At 39.1% G+C, this 20,278-nt stretch overlaps 1 protein-coding gene across 1 annotated transcript; it reads right to left on the bottom strand.

Moving 5' to 3' along the window:
• Positions 1-239: 239 nt before the first annotated feature.
• On the bottom strand, positions 240-1,821 carry LOC138036035 (uncharacterized). The gene is made up of 2 exons (XM_068882407.1): positions 1,724-1,821; positions 240-1,165 (listed from the first exon to the last, which is right to left on the bottom strand). The coding sequence occupies exons 1-2, from the start codon at positions 1,740-1,742 to the stop codon at positions 240-242; spliced, it is 945 nt and encodes a 314-aa protein (XP_068738508.1). The 5' UTR covers positions 1,743-1,821.
• Between the last annotated feature and the right edge of the window lie 18,457 nt (positions 1,822-20,278).

The following is a 20,278-nucleotide window of genomic DNA, read 5'->3' as shown; positions in this document are numbered from 1 at the left end:
AAATAAAAGGTTATTTCCTGCCTGTTGGCGATCGTGTATCAAGTAACTTCTGAGAAGAAAGAGTAGAGTTATAGAATAAGATAATTTTCATACTTTTATGGCAAGCGCGCAACAGCCTGCCGTTTGTCGTTTCACATAAACGCAATGTTAAGTCGCTCTTACATCAGATATGACATAACGCAATCATAGCTTCTCCGTTATTTATTGCGTACCTTTTGAACCGTATTCTTTACGCAAAATTAGACCTTTGATGCAAGAACTGTTACGTCGTATTTAAGGGATGCAAATCTAATCTCGCTTTCTCTGAGGTGTGCGCTCTTGAAAGATTTTAGATCCTGCAATTCGTCATCCTGACTCAAAGTGCGTTTTCTTAAAGCCATCAGGTGGCCCATTCTATTCATAGTTTTGTCGCACACTTGGCACGTGTCAAGCCTTGCTTTTCTAAAACTAAGCACGTCTTTCAAATTGCTATTAAATACATTTCGAAACGCTGAAAAACTAATGACAGGTCCCTTATTTCTCTTTCTTAAACTGGTTGTTTGCAAACGGGGGTGCAGGCGGACAAATTCAGACCACATTTGACGCATCGAAATGTTTGAGTTGAAGTATTTTTTGCACCGTGTTCGTGACTTTCGATAGTGTGATTCTGTTGCCTTGTAGGAAAGTATGAAGTCTATGACCGCATTCCTTGCTGCAGGTAAAAGTTTCCGAGGCGTCTTTTTTCCCCTTTTGTCAGGTTCTACTGATGGTCCCCTTAGGTCGATTTTATTCAGCAGGACTTCTATTTTGCTTTTAGAAATGCCATAAACCTTTCTGAAAGCCGTTTTGCACACCTTTCCAAGTTTGGGTACGTGATACCTTATTTTCCGCACCCCACGAAATGTCAATGTAACCTCCATGAGTTTTGAGAATAAATAATTTTGTTCGTTATATGGTTTTCTGTGAACCATGTTCCTTTGCTCTCGAATAATAACTTTAGTTCTGTTTATGCCTTCCTTTAAAAGGCAACCACGGTCGCAGCATGTAAAATTAATCTGATCCAAGGCCTTAAATGGTGCATTCTTACGCCATGTGGGTTTTTTTCTCTTTGGCACGTAAATCCTCATCAACCTGCTGTTTTTCAAGGTCTTTCTCCCTTTTTCCACTGAGCTTGCTACTGGATATCCTAGTTTGAAATAATGCCATGGTCTAGTTACATCAAATGTGTATACCAATTCATTTAGGTCAATCTCATCTGAACCACTGCTCTCTGCAGGCAAACGATGCGGATAATTCATCAGTACTCCTCTGAGTCATTTCTTAAACCTTTATGTGCTTTTTTTTCTTTTAAAGGGTTTTTCTTCTGTACAGAATAGTCTAGCTCTGAATTCTCTTATATTAATGACGCATGAAGCTGTTGACACCCACACTTACGTTCAAGTGTTCTAGTAACGCCAAGACTCGACGAGGCTAATTGATCACAACAAATGTCATTAATTTGGATGATAAATTCTGTTCCGTTAGACTCAAATACAAAAAGGGACAAATATTGATTGTGATAGCATGGAACTCCTTGACAGCTCTTTCTTCCTCGAACGTATGGGGTGAGGAAATGACCTGTTGTGATTTCACGCAAAGGGCAACAGTAATACAAGTGACGCCTGTTGCAATCGAAACGTAGATAAAAACGCGTGATCGCGGGATTTTCGGAAAATTCTGGTTAAAAAGTAATATACAAAATTACCTTGAATTGCCTGCGTCATTTCAGTAACATCTAGATTTTCTTTGTTTGTTTTCTTTTACTACAAAATGCCCATTGCCCGCTCCAAATTGCCATTAAAAAAAAAGTTCACTTACCCACAATAACCTCTGTGAACCCCGGCGACATTTGAGACAAACAAGCCTTAGACGCATTATGTTACCAAAGGTTCTTACACTACAAATGGATTACCATAAGGTTTGTCCAATGCCAAAAATAGTAATAATGCAACATATTGCGAGCTGGAGCCCTACCTTTACCCGGCTTGAATTTTTCAACGCCCTCATCCTTTCTTTCATCGGACTGAATCAAAAAATGTTTTATATTTAAGTACTTTATCTATGCATGAACGGGTCATCTCAAGATAATTCTATTAACAGTTGTTTGTACATGTTATACTTAGGTGTTGCCGACACCAAAGGCTCTCATTATGCCAGAAAACTAAAAACCAACCTTTTCGGAATCTACTGTGCAAACGAAGACATTATACATTGTTTTTTTTAAGACGAAACCATTGGCGGATGCGGTCCCAACGAGGTAGTATCCTTGCTGAACTACCTATTAAAAATACTTCATGAAAAATATGGACCATTTCATCACCTTATCCTTTGGTCAGATAATTCTCCATCACAGTTTAAAGAGTGCTATCTATTCTTTTTTCTGGAATACCTCATAAAAGAAGAAGTGTTTTTGCGAATTGACCTTAAATTTTTGTTGGAGGGACATTCTTACTCCATTTGTGACAGGCGATTTGGCTGCATTCAAAAGTATTTTGACTGTCATGAAACAATTGAAACTCCTCAAGATTGGGAATTAATTTTGAGAGATAGCCATCTAAGTAACGTTAAAGGCTACTGGATAACGCCGGATTGCATCATGGACTATAAATCTTTTTTAAGGAGGAAGTAAGTTTCCAGAAGTGAAGATGTGGAAAACGCTAAACTCGAGGTGAGAAAGATAGCCTTTTTGAATTTTGGGTACGGAGAAATGGAAGATGAAGAAGGAAACTTGCGTCTATGCAAGCACACTGAAACGACCTTCGTAAGATTCACGCTGAACACAAGGGAAAAACCAAGAATTGTCTCGTTCGTCAAGAAAAAGCAAGCTGGTGATTTAAATCCTGATCACTTAGTTCCAGTAACACAAGAAAGAAAAGCTATTCGCGATGATGTAAAACAAAGCTGTTTGAAGCTTGCTGAAAAATATTTGTCTCAGCGGGCAATAACATTCTACGCCTCATTAATAGGTACCTCTCGAGATAACGATGATGGCGAAAGCTAAAAGCGCAAAAAAAGTATTTGTTTTTGCAGTCATTCATATATTTCATAATAGCAAGGTAATGGAAGAAATTCTTCTGAGGCGCCAAGAACGAGTACTTTATATTGAGAGACGTAGGTCAAATTTCTCAATACAACAATTTTAAATTTTGGGATCATAGAGTAGCAATAAGTTGAATATTGCCCTCTGCTTCTGAATTGCGAGCACACAGCCAGGTGCCCTTGAACATGATCCCCTGTTCCTAAAACCGTTCCTTTTCTCAATCGACAGTTAACAAGTATCCTATGTCTTGGCTATGATTTTAATTTTTGGCGAGTCTATGGAGGAAGTGAGGGATGGGGAGGGCGTTATGTCAAAATTTCGCACTCAGACGGCAGCCCGCCAAAACGGTGGCTGCTGTAAGGCATTGGGCATCACATATAGAAAACGTTAATGTGTTGAGTGACATTGACAATAGCTTATCTAATCATTGTGTAAGGTGTTGTCTATTTTGTGAAAAACGCATTTAATAATTCAGGCTAAATATTAAGCTGAACTTTATTAAGGACTTCACTTCTGACGTTTTGTGCGTCTTATTCTCTTGGTATTTTAAATAGCAGTGACTCTTTCAGCAATTTTGTATCTGTGTTATTCCATAATTAACACTCAAGAACCAGTTTAAACGGCATAATAGTGCGGTAAATAAATGTATAGGAAACTTCACTCTTTATAAACAATTCTTTTGTTATTTAAATTTTGCCAGCCACATAACAAAAGAATCCTTTGTTTCGGCAGCCAATAGATCTTTGGTTGGCACATTAATGACAATAGGTGACGTAACGGTGAATATCGCTATTGTCTTAAACAGAACTAAGCGAGAGTTAACTTTAGCTAAAGAAAGTTAACAAGGGCGTAGAGCTGAGAGTCAGTAAATCGCCTCTGAGTTTGTCTTCCATTTATTACGTAAATTGGAGAATGATTGTGACTATATAATGGTGACTTCTTTCTTAGATGATCTGGACTGAGGAGAAAGTGACCTCATTTACTCACTAGCTTAAAAATAAAGTATGAATACGGCATAATTATGCATCACGAGAGTTTTTTACTAATTAAGACGCTCTCACACGCGGCATTTTTAAGTTAGTGAGTAAATGACGTCACTTTCCCCTGGATCCAGCTCAAAATAAATAGTTTTTCTCTTTAAATCATTGCATAAAATCTCGCATTTCGAGTATTCAGCATAAGCACTTTCGAACTGCAAAGAAAAACGATAAGTGGTTTTTGATCGTAGTAACACTTTAAGAATAATCATTCTCCCTTACTTGAAAAAAAAACAATTACAGTAGTTTAACCCTTTCACTCCTGTGGGGTTCCCCATTGACGAGTAAAATCGTCTGGCGTTAGAGTAAAATCTATAAGTCTCAGTGGCCCTTACAGGAGTGAAAGGTTTAAATTATGTGTGATAATTTCCTCTCTATTGCCCGTTCACTGTTTACTGCATTCAGTACGAATTTGCAGGTGATCAGCGCCAATATACCCTTCCACGGTTTTTGACCGCCATCTTGGCTAGGGGACAAACACGGTTAAATTTACAGTAACTGTATGAGATTTTGGTCGACTTTGAACCGTTGTAGCGTCGCTAAAAAGAGACAGATTTCCAACTTTTGCCACTACTTTAAATAGTTTTATTGATATCATCCATTCAAAGGAAAAAGAGGGCTACCTCTGGGGTGCTTACCATTTAGCCAAAAAATCCGAAAATTTCGGTTTGAGGTCAAATGGAGAGGCAATTTTCCGGAGAATCTTTTCGGAAATTGTGGACAACCTCCAGAGATAGTCCTCTTTTTCCGTTTGGAACGGAGTTCGCGAAATGCTGTTACCATTTGTGAGAATCCTTCCGTTTCCAGGCCCTTTCTCACAAGATCGAGTAAAATATGCGGGATGGAATGCTGTGTATTAAATGGTAAGCGCCATTCTCATCCGGTTTGTCATTAAATTCGGAAAATTGCTTACCTTTATGCAACGATCATTCTATCCGGATTATTTGGCTAAATGGTAAGCACCCCTGGACGTTATCCACAATTTCCGAAAAGATTTTCCGGAAAATTGCCTTTTCATTTGACCTCAAACCGAAATTTCCGGATTTTTTGGCTAAATGGTAAGCACCCTAGATACCGTGAGAATTAAAAGTCAGTTGTGTGAATATCGAAAAGAATGCGTAGTTAACTTATGAAAAATCTGAATGAGAAACGTTCTCCTTTGGCTTATACAGGGTAGACAAGGCAAAGGCAAATTATTTTTTTTTGTCAATGTTCGAATTAAGTCCAGTAACCTTGAAGCAATGCACTTTTATTGCTGGATAATTCCTCTGAGGCGTGGCTTGGTAAATCTTCACTTATCAATTGCAAGAAAACCAGTTTTTAAAAACTCTAAACCCTCAATTGCTTTTGTGGATTTTCTTTTTAAAAATATTTTTTTATAAAAAGACGCTTCCTTGGCACGTTGCAATTTTACCATGAATGAAACACGCATTAGTAAAATAAAGAATGTGACTGAAAAATTCTCATAACAGCGTGTGAAATTGTAGAACAAAAAACGATAAAATTCTTTGAACGCTGCGAAAATGTTTTATGGGATATCGAAACTTTCCTTAATTTATTTAAAACGACAGTGTCTTTCTTTTGTGCCTTTCTTTCTGTTTGCCAAACCACTGTAATTTTGCAGGTGCCATGTGCTAACTGAATTTTGCGAATAACAAGTTTTTTTGTCACGTAACACTGCGTGACAAGAGTGCGATGAATTACTTATCCGCCTGTACTCCATTTTGTTCGTGGAGTTCTCCTGGGGCATATTGCTAATTCAAATTGCCAAGAATGGGTGTTCGTGTTTGCCACGTTTTGTTTCAAGACATAATAACGGAAGGCGGGAGGCAAAATGGGCTGGAAAGTGCGCCTGGTTGAGCAAAGATGAAAAGAATGTGTCATCCCTTTGGGTTCGTTCGGCCATGACCAAAACGATCGTCTCTCTCCATTGTGTCATTAAGCCAATTTTACGAAAGAACAACGGTTCACCCGTAACTTTATGTCACTTAAGGATGACAAACGCTACGTCTGCGAGGTTCCATATTTCCCTTAAGGTTTTATGACATTTTATGTGATATTTATCCGGTTGGCACGAAAAGGGCGGGAAATCAACCAAATCTAAGACGAGAGAAGAGTTGAAATAGCAACAAAGACGCTTGTCGTGTGTAGCCCTGAAGGTAAGAATTTCGCTATTTATTTAAACTAAGCTTACGATCTAAGCAGATTTACAACATTTGCTCTGTTTAAATGTAATATCTACCATTTTCTTCAAATGTACAGTCAGATTTTTTTGACCGCACTTCTGTATACTGTATATGTACTGTATTTTACACGAATGCACTTTCATATTGACATAATTTCACGACTTGGAAGCTCCGTCAGAATCGATGCGGTTCGGAAGTGTTTCCACGGAACGTTTTTCGCCAGAAAATCCAGGTCGTGATGTTACAAGAGAGCGCTGCATTACCCGCTAAATTCACCATTTTGAATCGAACAATGCAAATTTTCGCGCCAAAGTAGTAACCGTATTCAAATCGATACGGTTTCGAACTTCACATGACAGACGAAACCTTCACCTTTTGAAAAATCTCCACTTTTGGCAGCGTTTTCAAATCGACCCGGTTTCAGTAACAGTCCCGATCTGTGTAGTGTAAACAGAAGGAGTAACCACATCAAAAACCGATGCGGCTACAAATCAAACCCCGTTCATGTAAACGCTGCCTAAGTAGTACGGAGCTTGAGAAATTGCGTTTTTCAGACGCGGACACAAACAAAAAGCTAGCGGTGTTCCCCTTTAACTCGTCTTCAGACAACAACATGATGCAATAAACTCAGACAAATAAACTTAGTGTCTGGAAGAAAAATTTAAAAACATATATTTAAAAATATAAGATAAGAGAAACATTTTAGCCCATCCTTGAAGAATCTTTTGGATTTATGTGACATAATTCACTTAAGGAAATGACAAATAAACTCAGAGTGGGAGCATACATGTATATAGGCAAGAGAGAGAATTGCCCAATGTTAAAACAAGTAGTTGCATTTATGTGAGATAATTAATTTGAGGAAATGCATGCACTTTGGTTGGACAAATAACATCAAGTAAAATTTGGTAGCATAGGCAACAGAAATATGAGCATTGTTTAATAATTTCTTGAACTTATGTGAGAAAATTGATTTCAGTTAAAAATATATCCAATGCTAAAACAAGATGTCTGATTTATGTGAGATATATAGCTGAAGTTTTGAAAACAAGGTCAAACTTGGCTGCAAAATCCAAAGTGCAACTGCTGCCTTTGGCAGCAGTTGCACTGACGGTGAGCTTTAAATTCCTAGGGGGGCTGCGTCATGGCTTGTCGCATGCAAGTCTAACAAGTGTGAGGTGTTAGTCCATAGCCAAAACAACTCACTAGACCTCTCTATGGGAGGGTGAGGAAAGTAAATGATGACCTATAGGGTCTGAAAAACAGTTAAAGATATCCAATGCTAAAACAAGATGTCTGATTTATGTGAGATATATAGCTGAAGTTTTGAAAACAAGGTCAAACTTGGCTGCAAAATCCAAAGTGCAACTGCTGCCTTTGGCAGCAGTTGCACTGACGGTGAGCTTTAAATTCCTAGGATGGCTGCGTCATGGCTTGTCGCATGCAAGTCTAACAAGTGTGAGGTGTTAGTCCATAGCCAAAACAACTCACTAGACCTCTCTATGGGAGGGTGAGGAAAGTAAATGATGACCTATAGGGTCTGAAAAACAGTTAAAGATATCCAATGCTAAAACAAGATGTCTGATTTATGTGAGATATATAGCTGAAGTTTTGAAAACAAGGTCAAACTAGCCTGGTAAATCCAAACTGCAACTGCTGCCTTTGGCAGCAGTTGCACTGACGGTGAGCTTTAAATTCCTAGGAGGGGCTGCGTCATGGCTTGTCGCATGCAAGTCTAACAAGTGTGAGGTGTTAGTCCAAAGCCAAAACAACTCACTAGACCTCTCTATGGGAGGGTGATGAAAGAAAATCTCCACGTGTTGGGTAAGGCTTCCATGAGATATTAAATATTACTTCTTCTGAAGTCACCTTAGTGATGTTTGAAAGATTAGTTCGAAATATAGCAGACATATTAATGGCCTTAACTGCCTTAATGGCTGATGATATTAGCCTTTTTCTCACACATATACATTGTTTGTTTAAATTTCCAGGTCCAAGTCACAACTTGCTAAATGACAATGACTCTGACTTCTTAAATTAAAAGATGTTGTCAATGGAAAGGTTAGAGTCCAGTTACTAAAAAAATAAAACTGTCCCAGCTATTCTAGTCTAATTAAAAGACAAATTAAGATATGTGGGAAGGACCCAGTTTTCATAAGATCAGCTAGATGATTTGAGGAAATGCCAGCACTTTGGTTTGACAAATAACGTCAGTGTTTAGAAGTAAAATTTGGCAGCATAGGCAACAGAAATATAAGCATTGTTTAATAATTTCTTGAGTTTATGTGAGAAAAATGATTCAGTTAAAAATATATCCAATGCTAAAACAAGATGTCTGATTTATGTGAGATATATAGCTGAAGTTTTGAAAACAAGGTCAAACTTGGCTGCAAAATCCAAAGTGCAACTGCTGCCTTTGGCAGCAGTTGCACTGACGGTGAGCTTTAAATTCCTAGGGGGGGCTGCGTCATGGCTTGTCGCATGCAAGTCTAACAAGTGTGAGGTGTTAGTCCATAGCCAAAACAACTCACTAGACCTCTCTATGGGAGGGTGAGGAAAGTAAATGATGACCTATAGGGTCTGAAAAACAGTTAAAGATATCCAATGCTAAAACAAGATGTCTGATTTATGTGAGATATATAGCTGAAGTTTTGAAAACAAGGTCAAACTTGGCTGCAAAATCCAAAGTGCAACTGCTGCCTTTGGCAGCAGTTGCACTGACGGTGAGCTTTAAATTCCTAGGGGGGGCTGCGTCATGGCTTGTCGCATGCAAGTCTAACAAGTGTGAGGTGTTAGTCCATAGCAAAAACAACTCACTAGACCTCTCTATGGGAGGGTGAGGAAAGTAAATGATGACCTATAGGGTCTGAAAAACAGTTAAAAATATATCCAATGCTAAAACAAGATGTCTGATTTATGTGAGATATATAGCTGAAGTTTTGAAAACAAGGTCAAACTTGGCTGCAAAATCCAAAGTGCAACTGCTGCCTTTGGCAGCAGTTGCACTGACGGTGAGCTTTAAATTCCTAGGGGGGGCTGCGTCATGGCTTGTCGCATGCAAGTCTAACAAGTGTGAGGTGTTAGTCCATAGCCAAAACAACTCACTAGACCTCTCTATGGGAGGGTGAGGAAAGTAAATGATGACCTATAGGGTCTGAAAAACAGTTAAAGATATCCAATGCTAAAACAAGATGTCTGATTTATGTGAGATATATAGCTGAAGTTTTGAAAACAAGGTCAAACTTGGCTGCAAAATCCAAAGTGCAACTGCTGCCTTTGGCAGCAGTTGCACTGACGGTGAGCTTTAAATTCCTAGGGGGGGCTGCGTCATGGCTTGTCGCATGCAAGTCTAACAAGTGTGAGGTGTTAGTCCATAGCCAAAACAACTCACTAGACCTCTCTATGGGAGGGTGAGGAAAGTAAATGATGACCTCGAGCGTCTGAAACACAGTTCAAGCGCACAATTTCTAACACAACATGTCTCATCCATGTGAGATATATAGCTGAAGTTTTGAAAACAAGGTCAAACTTGGCTGCAAAATCCAAAGTGCAGCTGCTGCCTTTGGCAGCAGTTGCACTGACGGTGAGCTTTAAATTCCTAGGGGGGCTGCGTCATGGCTTGTCGCATGCAAGTCTAACAAGTGTGAGGTGTTAGTCCAAAGCCAAAACAACTCACTAGACCTCTCTATGGGAGGGTGATGAAAGAAAATCTCCACGTGTTGGGTAAGGCTTCCATGAGATATTAAATATTACTTCTTCTGAAGTCACCTTAGTGATGTTTGAAAGATTAGTTCGAAATATAGCAGACATATTAATGGCCTTAACTGCCTTAATGGCTGATGATATTAGCCTTTTTCTCACACATATACATTTTTTGTTTAAATTTCCAGGTCCAAGTCACAACTTGCAAAATGACAATGCCTCTGACTTCTTAAATTAAAAGATGTTGTCAATGGAAAGGTTAGAGTCTAGTTACTGACAAAATATAACCGTCCCATCTATTCTAGTCTAATTTAAAGACAAATTAAGATACGTGGGAAGGACCCGGTTTTCATAAGATCAGCTAGATATATATATATATATATAAATGTGGAGGTCGAGTCAACCTTGGCGTAAAGTGCTCAATGCTGTGGTAGCAGAGCTAAGTATACATAAATTGAAAGATTAAAGAGGACGCATCGATTCTCTGTTACTCTGAGTTTCGCGCCTAAGTGCTCGTCAGACAGAACTTTACTCAACTAAGATCATACCTTCTCATATACAAATTAGATAAGTAGCTAATTAATTCATTCATGTGATGATCTGATCTACGTGTGAAATAACGATTTTCGAGAGCTATTGTTGGCGGCTTGTGAAATTTGCTAAGCAAAACTTATTCTCGTGGCGGCATTTAGAAATGAGTTCTGTTCTTTTGTTTAATAAAGACGGCTTCTTGGCTCTAATTAAATAAAGTTTTTCTATCAGGCATAAGTGGCACCGCTTGCTTTTGTTGCTGTAGGCCGGGGCGGTCGCTAAAATACTCCAGTTAATTGTAAAATTGGTGTTGCTGTCTTTGAGTGTCCAGATATGTTTTGATAGTTCCGTGCTGTTTGAATAGTTTCTGTTCCGAAAGGAAAGTTTGTGCTGCGTGTAACGTTGTTTAAAAAAGTTCCTTCTGTTAGTCCAATGTAGTTCTTTCCGATGGGGTCGCCAACGTAGCACCACCCAAGAGCGACCCCACCTCCTGCTATGCTGGTCTGAGACTGTACAGCTATCTGAAGATGATAGGGGACAATGCATTCTACTTTACAGATTCTACAGGTTCAGTCATTTACGAGTGGTGGCCTGGGCAACCTGAGATTCCATTGAGTAGTTTTCTCGGGGACATGACCAATGAACTGGAGGACCCGGAAGATTAAGTTGAGGAGTTTGTGTCAGGAGTCCCAAGAACTATGGTTATCGCACCCACAAAGGGAAGTTCTGCACCAAAGTGCGTAGCTTCACGCTCAACAAGCGGGGCTGACGGCAGCTCAACTAGGACATTCTCAAACAGAACGTGCTATAAGAATTGCGAAATCCTTTCGATGGACCGTGGCAGATGCCCGTGTTCAACCCACATTTCATCACGCGGGACAAAAACTACCAGCTGGAAACGGCCACCCAAACCAAACGCTACATTAAACAAACGGGCTGTCGACCCCAACACGGACAAATCTTATCCATTCGGGTACCTTGCAGACCATCCTGACACCCTTGCTCGGGTTTCAACAACTGCAAGCATGGCTCCAGACCGCACAACAAGCAGCAGAGCAAGTAGCCGTGCAATGACGCCTAGATACCGAGCATGTTCGCCCGCAGCAAGAAGCAGGATCCACCAAACGTTGACGGGCTCGGGAACGTAAACAGTGGCGACAGCGGAAAACTGACCCAGATTTTATTAAGCGGGAACAAGAAGGCGATCGCTAGCGCAAAAAGAGACGTTTTGAGTTTTTTGTGGACGATTCGTTACAATCATAAAGGTTTTACTCCTTTAGTAACAAGGGTAGTTAGTTGTTGTCATTCTTTTTTGTTGGGACGGGACGGTCACTCTGACCTCTACACGTTCCTACTTGTTACATTATGGTTTGTCAATAAAAACCGTTTTGCGTTATGTTAGCGTGATATCTGGTCCGCGTGACACTTGATCTGATTTAGAAGGTCACTTTTGGTGCACTTCTGGTCATGCATCATCCTCTGATTGGTTCAACTCCCTCCGCTTTCCTGCCAAAACAACGTGGCAGATGGTTAATGAGATGGATCGCGTTCTGATTGGTCCATTCGTTTCACGGGGTGCTGGTACACGATCATACCTTCTGATTGGCTAACAGCTATTCAAGTCAGGTTTAATACTGACCAAAATAAGACAAACCAGTGGCTCAGAAGCAGTGGATAAAAGCTGAAACAGAAGGCCTAATAATTGCGGCACTGATCCTATGTGCAGGATATGCAACGGATATGATGAAACGATAGACCACACTGTGTCATCATGTCCGGAACTTGCAAAAACTATATTCAAAAACACTAGAAGACAGAAAGATAAATACATTGGAAGATATGTCAACACTATAATAGTCAGGTGTCGGATAAGTGGTATAAACAAGAGCTAGCAACTGTCACTGAAAATGAAGAAACTACAATGCTCTGGGATATCCAGATACACACTGACAGAGAATTAGCATGTAACAAGCCAGATATTGTGATTAAAGACCAAAAGAACAAAACCTGCAAACGTATTGATGTGGCAGTGCCATCAGACAGAAACACCTCATCAAAGACCACTGAAAAAATATACAAATATAAAGACCTCGCAATTGAAACAACCAGAATGTGGGACATGAAAACAGAAGTAGAACTAGTGTTATACACTGTATGTGCTCTGGGGCTCATTAAGAAGGGCTTGGAAAAACACAGAAGAAAAGCAAAAAACCCTTGCCCACTCTGCCTCAGTGAGTTGCAGAAAACAACCATATTAGGAACAGCTCACATAATGAGGAAGGTTCCGTCCACAAAGCAAGATCTAATAGCCCTGGTGTGCCCAAGGAAAGTCGTTTGGACTTCGCCCTGCAGAAGTATATAGCAAACTAAACAGCAGTAATTTACATAATAATCATAATCATAATCATAATCATAATAATCATAATAATAATGACGATGATAATAACAATGATAACGATAACGATAATGATAATGATGATGATGATGATGATGATGATGACGATGATGATGACAATGACAATAATAATGATAATATTATAATTACAACAATAATAATAATAATAATAATAGTAATAATATAAAATAGAGAATACTCAAACTGAGGTAGACGCTGCTCGCAGAAAAATGAAGGTTTTTCAAAAGCAAACACAGTTTATAGAAATAAAAGTTTCCTTTAGCATTCATCAAGAAGATTTCACTGAACGTATCATCAACAAAATTTGAAGTGCGAAATGTTCACGCGTAATATTCGGAATGATATTCTGAGAGCTCTAAAAATTGGGAGGCGTACTGTTTAAGAAATATAAAATCATTACGCGAACCCAGTTATTACAAATTCCTTCTTGAAAGGGTTATAAATTAGCTGCTGAGATTTCATTGAAATAGCTGTGAGTCACTCATTAAGTAACTCGATCAAATCTCTGTGGAGTGACCAGGTGCTTATCTATATAATTTGTGACAGTTTATGTGGAGGAGAGAACTTACAGCCATTGTAGACTTGTGAGTCCTAAGAACATCTTTTCTGGGAGTTGAGTTATTTTATTGTCCTTAAGATCTCTAGAAATGAAAGCATGGAACGCAATATATAAGAAACCTTCTGTAAATCTAAGCTAGCGTTGCAATAAGTTATCTTAATACCACTATTTAAGGTGATTGCTCAGAAAGAGGAAAAAGTTGTCGAACGATTTTCTTGAAACTTTCCCTGAATGTTCCCTACTAATCCCCGTTTTGAGAACTACAATAAAGAAGATAAGTCACCGTGCTTGCTTAAGAGATATTATGGGCCAATCTTACCCCATTGATGCCTGTACTGACACTAATAACGCGCGCTATTTAATCGGCACAGGGTACATTTTGCGGTAGCTAAACGAGAGGGTTGTTAAAGTAACACTTGAAAAAACACCTGATAGGTAGAAATTCAGAGCACATGAGATAATGTCTTATATAGTTTATGGAAAAATCACAACTTACAACGACGTAAACTCAAAACGTTTCTAGAGTCGTTCTTTTCAGGATCATAATTGACATCCTTCGAAGGGGTTTTTTGTACGTTTTTAGCTATATCAAGAGAAAATGAGGGACAGAGAGGGAGGCGCAAGGCGTTGGCCGGGATATGTTATGTCCACGAAAGTTATTTTTAGACGAGCGGAAGTCTTTGTTCTAGGGGAAGTCTGTCTTCCGAGACGTCCGCATGCAGTCTTGCTTCGCTCTCAGGTTCTTAGTGAAAAGAGAAATTGATGGCGCACGTGGAAGGCTGATGAATATATATTTTCTTTCAAACATCGGAACGAGGTTGGCCTGCATGGACGTCTCGGAAGACTTCCGCTCGTCTAAAAATAACTTTCGTGGACATGACATATCCCAAGGGCTGGACCGGGAGCCTCCTTCTCTGTCCCCTCATTTTCTCTTGGCTATATCCTTTTTCCTTCCGATAATTTTTTTAAAAACTTTTTTTTATTTAAAGGGAAGAATTTGTACACCAAAATTATGCAATAAAAGATATAGGTCGCCGTACTCGTTTAACAGTAAAACACCATCGTACCTGTCTATCTTGATTCTCGTAGATCGAAGCAACAAAATTCGCCATTTTCTCGGAATGCGCACGCTTATTCGCAAAGAGTTATGGGTCATTGACAACTTCTCTCGCGTGCTTTGAGAACTGTTTCAGCGTGTATGATCCACTTACACCATATTTACAATGTTTCAAATTTTGGCCAATTTATAAATATCGACACACCATATGCGCAGTACATGATGCGCAGTGCAAAACTGAGGAATCACCTCAAAGTATATTAAGCAAAATGATGAGATCGCTGCAATTAATCCCCATTTCGCTTTTATTCTGGTTCATTTGCAGCATTTGCAAATCCCAGCTTTACTCAATGCTAATAGCGGAGCTCCGCGCGCGTGCGGAGCACCATAGCTAACAAAAAATATGGTAACCCATCGATGTGAGAAAATTTGGATTTCCAGCCATGACGTCTTGAACTTCTGTACGTACGTCCGTCCGCCCCTCCATGTATGTTCATATCTTCGAGCCAACGTGTAATGCTGTTTTTATTATATGGAGACTAAGTATTGAATATTTCCGATTTTATGGTGTTTCAAAGTAGTCAAGTTTTACAAATACGGCTGGGCTTTACAACAAACAGAAAATTCTTCTTCGTGTTCTCGTTTTCAAGTTTTTTCTGTAAACTCTTTAACTCCTTCATAGCTTATGGACGCAAACCTGCTCGTCATGCTTTTATTCCAAACAACAGACGCGACGTGAGAAACCAATTCAACAAAAGCAAAAAGCGCGAATCGTGACGTCATTGAACGATACGACACTCACAAAGGTGACAAACGGAAAATACCCCACCCGGGTCCCGGATGAAGTGGCGTATGGAATCTACGAGTGGTTTAGTTCTCAGTAAAACACTCTCCCCCATATAATAAGATGTATTTACACTATAGCTAGTTTACAGCATACATCTTTGATATTGGACATCAATGTTATGGTCAATTGACACCTGTCAAAACAAGGTATGCGCTGACCAGTATCGCGAGACGATATAGCAGGCTCAAGTTAGACCTTTTCGAGGTCAGCTGTTTTTTTTTTTTTTAAGTTGACCGCTGCCCGGGACGGGTTGTTGATTGGATCGCAGGCTCAAGCCAAGTAAGATACACAAACTCACACCTTAACGAGGCTTAATTTTTAGCGCTATTTCTGTGGCTCGACGCGGTTACACAGCCACGCTACGTCAGCAAAGCTCTTGACAGTCGATGCTTTTCGTGTTCAGGTACGGTATGGAAAAAAGATTTTTTCTTGCATTTTTCTCTGGCTTCAATCCAGGTTTAACATAATATAGCTGTACTTATTCAAGTCAAGCATTGGAGGGATATAAACTTAAACTGAGTGTTTATTTTTAATTTGTCTAGGGCTGCCTTTTGGTCTGAATTGCAGTTTTTGGTATGTCTTAAGATTTTTAATTTCGAATCTACTAAGCTTGCAAGATGCCTGGACGGCCTATGTCAGAAGAACAGAAACGAAAGAAGAGAGAACGAGAACGAGAACGACAAAACGGTACACCAGTAAGAGCTTAAAGTTGGTGGAAGCATAGGCAGCCCAAGCTCGCGTCACTACAGACAGCCGTTGAGAATTTAAACGCGCTATAAGACTTTGTGTGGGAAATAAAATACCGTCGATTATGAAGCCTAAAAACGCTCAATTTAAAGTTCATTCAATAAAATGAATAAATATGACTCACCTCTGGTGTATTCTTGTGCCTTTTGGAGCTTATTTTACAATTTCGGGAAGTCCGTGTTTTCAATGTATTGTTCTAAGACGAAGTCTACTTCGTCTTAGACTTCATAATCCACGGTATTTTATTTCCCATACAAAGTCTTATAACGCGTTTAAATTCTCAACGGCTGTCTGTAGTGACGCGAGCTTGGGCTGCCTATGGTGGAAGAAGTTACTCCACAAATTCTTTTCTTGGTCACTAAACCGTTTCAAGAGGATGCATATTTCTAATACGTGGTTTAGTCGTTTTTTTTTTCCTTTGTTCAGGAATGAAACTCGAATTTTAATTGTTAACTGGAATTAAATAACAATCATCTGTACTCTTTTTGGACAGAAATAATCGATCTGTTGCTGGTTTGTTTGGCCTTAAAATGCAAGCGAACAAGAAGTTTTTTTACTCCTTCGATGTACCTCGACAGTGACAAGAGTTTTGCACTTATGTTCTAAACATGTAATCGCAATGAGTTCTCGTAAAAGTAAGGAGAAATATCACCACCTTGTGTTTTCAGAAGTTTGTTTAAACACGTACAGGTAATTTGTTGGAGATCTTGTTTGAAGCTAAGTTTGTCCTTTCTAGCCGGTTCTGTTTTTAAGCCAAGCTGGCGTATTTCAATGAAAAATGATCTCGTTTTCAGAGATAAAGTGGAATAAATAAAGTACATCAATAAAACTCCTTGTTTGACCTTGAACCGACAAAGACGATCTGTCACATCACGAGCTATAGTACGTCTGTGATTTCTAATTTTAGCGTGATTCCTATTCGCTGGCTTTTGACAGTCGACTCTGAAATGGCTTCTTTCCTTTTCCGTTCGCTTGCTGAGGATTTTCTTGTTTTATTTTAAAACTATTGCGATTCAAGAAAAATTAATTGCCTACATGGTGAATTCGACAGTAAATTTCGCTGGAAAAACCCATCCCTTCGTGATTCACGCGATCAGTCGGCTTTTCGGGTGAAATTAGCCGTGGAATTCACTAGTTTGGCAGCGAAGAAAATGTTACATAATTAAGCAATATCCGGGAAAACCAAAAGGCGGACAGTTCCAAAGCCTTTTATTTTCACAAATCCTACAGCCAGTAAAAATAAACAGCCGGGAGCTCCGCTTTTAGGCTTGGCTAAATCTATATATTATATATTTAACCGAGCCTAAAAGCAGAGCTCCACGGTTACTTCTTTTACTGGAATTAAAAGAGAACAACCAATGTCAATGCTAAGGTTAGGTTTCGATTATTGTTGTGATGGCCGATTACTTCATGTAAGCTAACCTTTTTAAAATGGGTGCTTAGACTTAAATACTGTTGAACAATGCTGTTTAAAATGGGCGTTGAGGCTTAAGTAAGCACTATTTCAGATGCTGCTTACACACTGATCAACGATACTCATTCGAAATAGTATTTTTACGGTACTCCATTTGGGTAGTCTATAGGGTACTCCATGGTGTAGGGCTCAGCGTTTTGTCCTCCCCCCAACCATAGCCACCATTCGATCAAGTGCAAACACGCATTTTAGAAATATCTTTTGGACTACATAATTATGAGCATAAATTATTAACAAACTTTTCCCTTATCACAGTCTCATTAAATTAAAAGTAAATGGTAAAAATCAGTAGATGTAGGTTAACAGTCCTACTTTTAAATCTCAACAGCGGAACTGGTTATGTGCTTTGGTTGAGTCACAAATTCAGTCTTCTTTCATGCACCGGTGACATTTCAAACTATGAAACTAAACTCGATATTTGCCCCCGCAGCAAGGAGGCACCCTAGAAGTCCCCGCGTAAAACGAGAAAATATGTAAATTAATATGTAAATTGGTAGATATTGTATAGGGGATAGCAATCTTAATTTGCTCAACCGAGCGCGGAAGAAAGGTGGTATCGGTATTGTTCACCTAGTTCGCGAGGTTTCCTGGGTAACTTCAGTCACTAAGCAGAACGATATCAAATGTTCAGCATAGCGATTAAAGGTGAGTAATTTTCAAATATTTACAGCGTCCCTTTTAGTTGGAAAATCAAAGATTACAGTATCTGATAGAAAATCAAATTGCCTGGGTCAGCAGTCAATTTTTCAGGTACAAATCATAAACAGGGGCGACGATTTGTCAGACACAAATGAAATCAGAAACAGGGTCGACAGACTCGACCACAATTAACTGCTAGATGCAACCTCAGAAAACAAAAGCATATAAATTGCTTTTCAATCAATCGATAAGCTCTAACCTTGAGCCCGCGATATGATGACGTGATACTGGTCAGCGAATGCCTTGTTTTGACAGGTGTCAATTGACTATAACATGGTTGTCTAAATCAAAGATTATGCTGTAAACTAGCATAAGCTCTAACCCTAACCCTAACCCTAACTTTAAGCCAATCTCCAAATGCAATTTAGTCGGTAGACCTAGAAGGGTTATCAACTACTTAATTGTCAGATTTTATTTAAAATAGTTGTTTGAGTCACTTAGTTATAACTAAGTCAAACAAAACTTTGCGACCAGGCGCATAGCGATATATATATATATATTTTGAAAGATTATTTGGGGCACAACACTTACAGCCATCGGAGACTTGTGAGCCCTGAGAAAACCTTTTCTGGGAGTTCACTTATTTCATTGTCACCAAGCCGTCTAGAAATAAAAGCATGGAAAGCAATGTATAAGAAGTTTGTACTAATTTTTCTCAATGCTAATTTTAAAGGCCTACTTGGCAACGTAAACAATGATAATTGAGCGAGAACAGTTCAATGATTCCCAGTGTAGTTTGCCTGATTCATCAGCTGGGAATCAGATAGTATAGTTTCGAATATCCTGGCGACACTGTAGTATGCCGTGGATGGGGAAAAGCTTCTAATAAAACCTTGGTGAAAACTTTAGCTTGAGTTCCCACTAGAGCTGTTCATTCACTGTTCAACCTGGTTCTAAGAAATAACACCGAACGCTAACTTGTTTCAGATGACCTCGAAAGTTAAGTTTCTATTTCTAAGACTCTCTGTCGAACGGCATACTTTGTGGGCGTTTAAGTTTTTATTCTGCTTGATGAAGCCACTCGGGAGAAAATAAGCGACAATTGGCGTCCTTTCCTTTAAGTGAACTGAAGAGAAGTTGGCTTGAAAAATAGAAATATTTATTTCCAATAAAGAAAGGAAAGCGCGGCTCTAACACTAATCAAAGTTAACGCGGCCCACATTGCGACTGCGATTCAAATATAAAACAGACATCGACAAAGTACATGTTTGTTGTCGATTCTCCGTTCTTGTAAAAAAGGGATGGACGTTTTTTTACAACAATGTGAAAAAGAAATTACGTTATTTTGTTCGACAATAATTTGTGTCAATCAGTTATTCATAAAAACGGCTGCAACCGTTGCAATCGAGTCACGTACACAAACGACTTGCTTGCGTTCTTTGGTCAATACCAGGAACGTTTGACCCCGACATATAAAAGCTTTGTAACACACAAAGTCATTTCAGCCATAGTTTGTCTGATATAAAATCAAGATTTCCGGAACAACTTCCGAAAATATTAAAGAGAAAAAATTCAGACAGAGAGTTTTTATAATAATAGGGGCCTAAATATCCAAAAAAAAATGGACAAGATTACCATTCGGTATCAATAGACTTTTGTGATGTAGTAAAAGTTCTCAAACTGGAGGGGCGTTTGAAAACCCTATGGCGAAAACTTGCTTTTAATTATTTTGAAAGGCTAATTAAAGCAATGCTATGTTTGGTGAAGACATGCATAAATGCATGGCGATAAACTTGCAGCTCTTTTAGCTTCGGGAGTCATTATTACCAATTTTTAACTCGGATAGCCGAATATCAACAATCACCTCGCCTCTTTTCCGGATAGAGGGAGGAAGAACGTAACAGGAAATGGACACTGTATTACCATTACTCTATAATTATGTACTAAAGTGATAAATGGTAAGGTTTCTTTAGTTTTGAATATGAGTATTCCGATTAAAAAAAAAGGCATTACGAAGCATACGAC

The sequence above is a fragment of the Montipora capricornis genome, unplaced genomic scaffold (assembly GCF_036669925.1).
Source record: "Montipora capricornis isolate CH-2021 unplaced genomic scaffold, ASM3666992v2 scaffold_453, whole genome shotgun sequence".
Taxonomy (NCBI): domain Eukaryota; kingdom Metazoa; phylum Cnidaria; class Anthozoa; order Scleractinia; family Acroporidae; genus Montipora; species Montipora capricornis.
Note: the sequence above shows the minus strand (reverse complement) of the source record. Positions and strands in the feature narration are given on the sequence as shown.